Source organism: Hipposideros armiger, unplaced genomic scaffold (assembly GCF_001890085.2).
Source record: "Hipposideros armiger isolate ML-2016 unplaced genomic scaffold, ASM189008v1 scaffold_58, whole genome shotgun sequence".
In the NCBI taxonomy this organism is placed as follows: domain Eukaryota; kingdom Metazoa; phylum Chordata; class Mammalia; order Chiroptera; family Hipposideridae; genus Hipposideros; species Hipposideros armiger.
In genome coordinates, this window is record NW_017731408.1 from 5,021,408 (window position 1) to 5,026,164 (window position 4,757).

The window sequence follows — 4,757 nt, forward strand, 5'->3', positions numbered from 1 at the left end:
TATACCTTAACAATATTTTTGCTTTTGCTATATTTTTATAAATTGCAATGGCACATTTTTCTTTAAAAACTACTATGATTAGTTAAGCAAAACTTGGAAGGAAATAATTCAAAATAAACCTTTGGATTGTTCAGGTATTACAAAGGAAAATCTTTCCCATTAGATTAAGTATTAAATCATTATTTCTTATGGGGTTATTTTATTCCTTAATAAACAGGTAATCGTATACAAATGATTAGTTCTTCTAATTAAAAAAACCTTTTTCTTTTTACCTGATAAACAGCTGCCCTTATGTTATCTGCTCTGTCAGGTTCTATGTTCTGTTTCTGTGAGGGCTTTTGGTCCAAGACTTTCAAAGTTCCTAAATACTGAGAAGAGGTAGTTTTCGATGTTCTCCTTATAGAGCTAGAATTCTTTAAAAACTCAGAGGTCATTAATCTGAAAAGATTCAAATGAATCAAGATAAAATATTACAATTATACTTGGTAGAAGCAAGGTTCCTTAGAATTTGCAACTACTATATATTTGAAAACTACATTATATTTAATAAATTACAATGACTTTGTAAATGACGAATGGTCTTTTCTTAGTATACAAAGAGTGTCACTCAACATAATTTAAAATTTATGACTTTAAGTTGTATAGCTTCAAAGTGATTGCTCTTTTTAGGTATTTTTAATTACAACATTTTTTAGAAACAGACTACATCTGAAATTACATGGAAAATATGAATAAAGTAGGTTTTAGTGGTTTCTTGTATGATTTTGTTACATAAAGCATTCTAAATATAAAGTTAGAATAATGTCCTCTATTTCGGGAGTTGGCAGAAAAATATGGCCCACCATCTGTTCTGGTGAATAAAGTTTACTGCCTCTCCGCTGTATGCATTCATTTACATATTGCCTATGGCTGCTGCCTTACTACCACAGCAGAAGTCATGAGTTACAACAGAGACTACATGGCGTACAAAGCCTAACAAATGTACTAAATGGCAACTTGCAGAGACAGCTTGCTGATCCCGTTCTATTTGATTAATGCACTTTTGATTAATGATAATTTAAAAGATTCCCAAAGTTTTGATTNATTGATATTTTAAGGTAGAAAACAGTATTTGTTTGACATTAGTAAAAAGCAACTATAAACAAAGGTATACTGAAACAAACAAAAAAGTAACAAAAAAAATATAAAGTCCAGCAAGGTATTTCCCTCCCTAACTTCATTTGCTGTCTTTCATTAAAAAACACCTAAACAAGACCTTCATCAAAAAGATCAAGAGAGAATAAAAAATGGAATAAATTCAGTGTTAACTGTGTGTCATGACCAAGTTCCCCCTGAAATACTCTGGCATACCTTCTACTTGTCAGCTTTCCATGATTTTAAATGTGAGAGTCATTGCCGAGGGAGAATGGGTGTGACTGATAAATGAGTAATTGTGGGGATGCCCGTAAGGAAGAATATTATGACTGAAGTTTTAAGCCTGAGTGCTTCAGGGAATAGTGGAAGCATTAATGTAAACAAGTAAATCAAAGATAATGTAATATATGTAGGAGGAGAGAATGAATTCAACAGGGCAGCTTTCAGATGGAAATGGTCAGTAGGCAGGCACAAACAGAGCTGAAATAGGGACAGAGAGGTCACAAAAAAGCACATTTACAAATACAAGTGCATTAAAAACGACACCTACCAGCCATTTTTCATATTCATCAATAGCTTGTTTATCTTTATCTTTTTTCTCGGCTCTTTTCAGTTCTTCTTTTCTTTTCTTATTTATTTTCTCTTTTTCTTTTTCTTTGAAAAAGGCTTCCTTTTTTTCATTCCTATGTAGAATAGTATAAAACACTGGAAAGTTAAAGGAGAATATATAATGGAGATTTCCTAATGTATCTTAACAATAATGAGACTGAGATGCATTAGTGAATGCCAAATGGATACATTTTAGAAAAGCCAAAGCTGTTAACCTAAAATCTACCAAAATATTTATTATTTTGGATTACCACTTTTCCACTGCAGTTAGGTTATCTTTCCTTTTCTCAGCAACAGTTTCCTCCTCTTTCTGTTTCTTTGCTCTTTCATATTCTTTCTCCTTTTTATTTTTTTCTTTAAGGTACTCCATCTTCTTCTCTTTCCATCTTTCAAAAGCCTGAAAAAGTTCAGAATGATTTTATTTACTGTGAGTACTGTAAAATAAGTAGATACCCAGTTAATCACTAATTTAGATTTCAAATATTTAAAAATAATGAAGACAGCTCTGCAGAGCTGCTGAATACTTGTTGTGCTTCTTCTTTTCTTGCAGCATTTTCTTCTTCAGTTTTCTTCTTGTTTTTGTCCTCAAGCCTTTTTTTGGCGGCTATTTTCTTTGCTTCCTTTTCTTTCATCGCCTTCCAGGCCTCAAATGATGCTAANCTTTGAGCTAAAGATCAATTTCATAAGAAATAATATATACATACTCCCCAGAGATCAATTCATTTAAAAACCTGAATCTAGATGCACAATCATTTACAAATTCAGTATTTCTATGATCATTGTACCTAGGTGGTTTCCTTTTTATTTTTGGGAATAAACCTTAAATAACAGCACAGCTTAGTGAAAGTGACCACAGATCATGTGACTGCAAGAATTATCAGGACATGATGAAGGTTATGTATTTTAAAAGTAAGAGCAATCTGATTATTAGCTTTTCATTTGAGGCAGTTTATCTACAGTTCAAAAAATGCTTTCACTGATTAAGCTCCAAAGCATCTTTTTCATTATCAGCAGAAGTGGCTGGCATTTAATTAAAATAGACTCCTCTAACTATAAATAATTGAATAAATAGTTTTAAACCTATGGCTAACATTGTTGAATTAATAAAAAAATAATGTAAGAATTAGAATTCTCAAAACACTTTTGAGAACACAGTTCTGCTTGGAGGGCTCCACGGAGGAAGGGCCTCGTTTTCAAGAAAGGAATGACGTTTCTTTTGTTTTCGTTCAATTCTTTCCTGCCTTTCTTTCTTTTCCTAAAGAGAAAATAGAAAACTATAAATTTATATGCATATATGAACAGAGGAACAAAGTAATCCAATAAGACATTTAAATGTCATTTCCTAGTTTAATTGGTTATAAAAGAATAGCACCTAGGGAATACTGCTAATTTATAAGTATGCTACCAATAAGTATTAATGCACCACTTAATTTTTAAATATTAAAAGTATTTAAGAAGAATTATGTATAACAGGAAAAAAGACCTATAATTCCATAACTCAAAGACAGTAATTATCAATAGTGAGGACTATCTGAGGACAGAGTCTCAGGAGTAAATTTACTGGATGCAAAGGTAGAGTACGCCATGGAAGCAGAGAATACTTGAAGTTTTTTAGAAATAATTGAAAATCGAGCCTCATGTTTCTTTGCTTATTATTGAGCTTGAGCACATTTTTATTTCTTTAGTCCTTTTGTGAATTTTTTGCTCAAGGATTTAGCTCATCTACCTATATGGCTATAGGTACTTTTAATTTTTAGCAATTTGCATATTTTCATATAGTAACTATTATCTTTGCAGCAACCATTTTATCAACATTACTTTTAGTCTTTAATTTTTACAAAAAAATAATATTTTGGCCATAGACAATAGCTTGAAGAGTAATATAATCAACACCTGTGTAGCTACTCTCTGCCTTATGAAATAAAACATGACCAATACTTTTGGACCTCCCTCTGTTCACTCCCTCATCACATCTTCCTTCCTTTGCACCCCACTGAGGTAACCATCACTCTAAATTTGATGCTTATCATTGCAGTATATCTCTTAATACTTTTAATTCACATGTGCTTATCCCTGAACAACACAAAATTCTGTTTTGTCTAAGGNTGTCAGCCAATGCGCCTAGGAGGCAGGAAAATTGATAATATCTCTGCTTTGGAATGGAAGCATATGGGTTTAAATACTTTTCAATACAGCCCTATTGAAATCAGAGCCAAGATTAAATTAGGAAAATAATTTCCTATACTAGTTTACACTTGGGAACTATCTTGACTAACATGCATGTATTTTCCCATTTTGTGAAACTCCTTTTCTCTGCTCTATCTTGACTCAGAGCTTAAGAAACTTGAGTATTTCCCCACATTTTAAGTGGCTGTGTAAGAGCTCAAACAGTTTTGATCTGGTGGGTAGTTATGGAGAAGGCAGTGGAAGAATAAGGAATCATCTGAGAAGATAAGCCAACTAAGTTAATAATGACCATGGTTACAAAAGTTAGTGTGAAAATTTTACCAGATTATGAAAATTGTAGAATGGTGGGCAGAGTACAACTGAGAAACCGGATATCTGAGTTCTAACTCCAGATTTCTTATAGTTAGTTTTGTGAGCTTGGGCAAGTCCAAGTCTTTGGGAATCAGTTTCTTCAACTTGGAAAAAGGAGTTTGGGTGAGGTTTATTAAGTTACTAAAATCCCTTTTAGATGAATAGTTATATCACTCTAAGTTATCTTACTACTATCAGCTGCTCCTTTGGCAATATTGAAAAATATCAGTTTTAATACTATTTAAAGCAGCAAACACAGTACTAACATTTTCAAAACGTGATGCAATACAAACCATTGGAATATTGTTATCCCTGAACAGTTTTCTTTCATTAAAAAAAACGTTAATCACCTTCTGGTCTAAAATGCTGTATTGTTTATTTATATAATACTATTTTCTTGAGTATGAAATTAAATTCTGCATAAAAATTTATTTTTTTAGTATTATTATTTAAATATCTAGGGAAATTGTTTTCAA

At 31.9% G+C, this 4,757-nt stretch overlaps 1 protein-coding gene across 1 annotated transcript in view; it reads right to left on the reverse strand.

Annotated features, from left to right (window-relative positions):
• Positions 1-4,757, reverse strand: part of MAP9 (microtubule associated protein 9) — a 12,282-nt gene that overhangs the window by 3,859 nt on the left and 3,666 nt on the right. Inside the window, exon 3 of the mRNA XM_019641159.1 lies at positions 273-438. Coding sequence (XP_019496704.1) covers positions 273-438 — 166 coding nt within the window. The remainder of the gene's footprint in view (positions 1-272; positions 439-4,757) is intronic.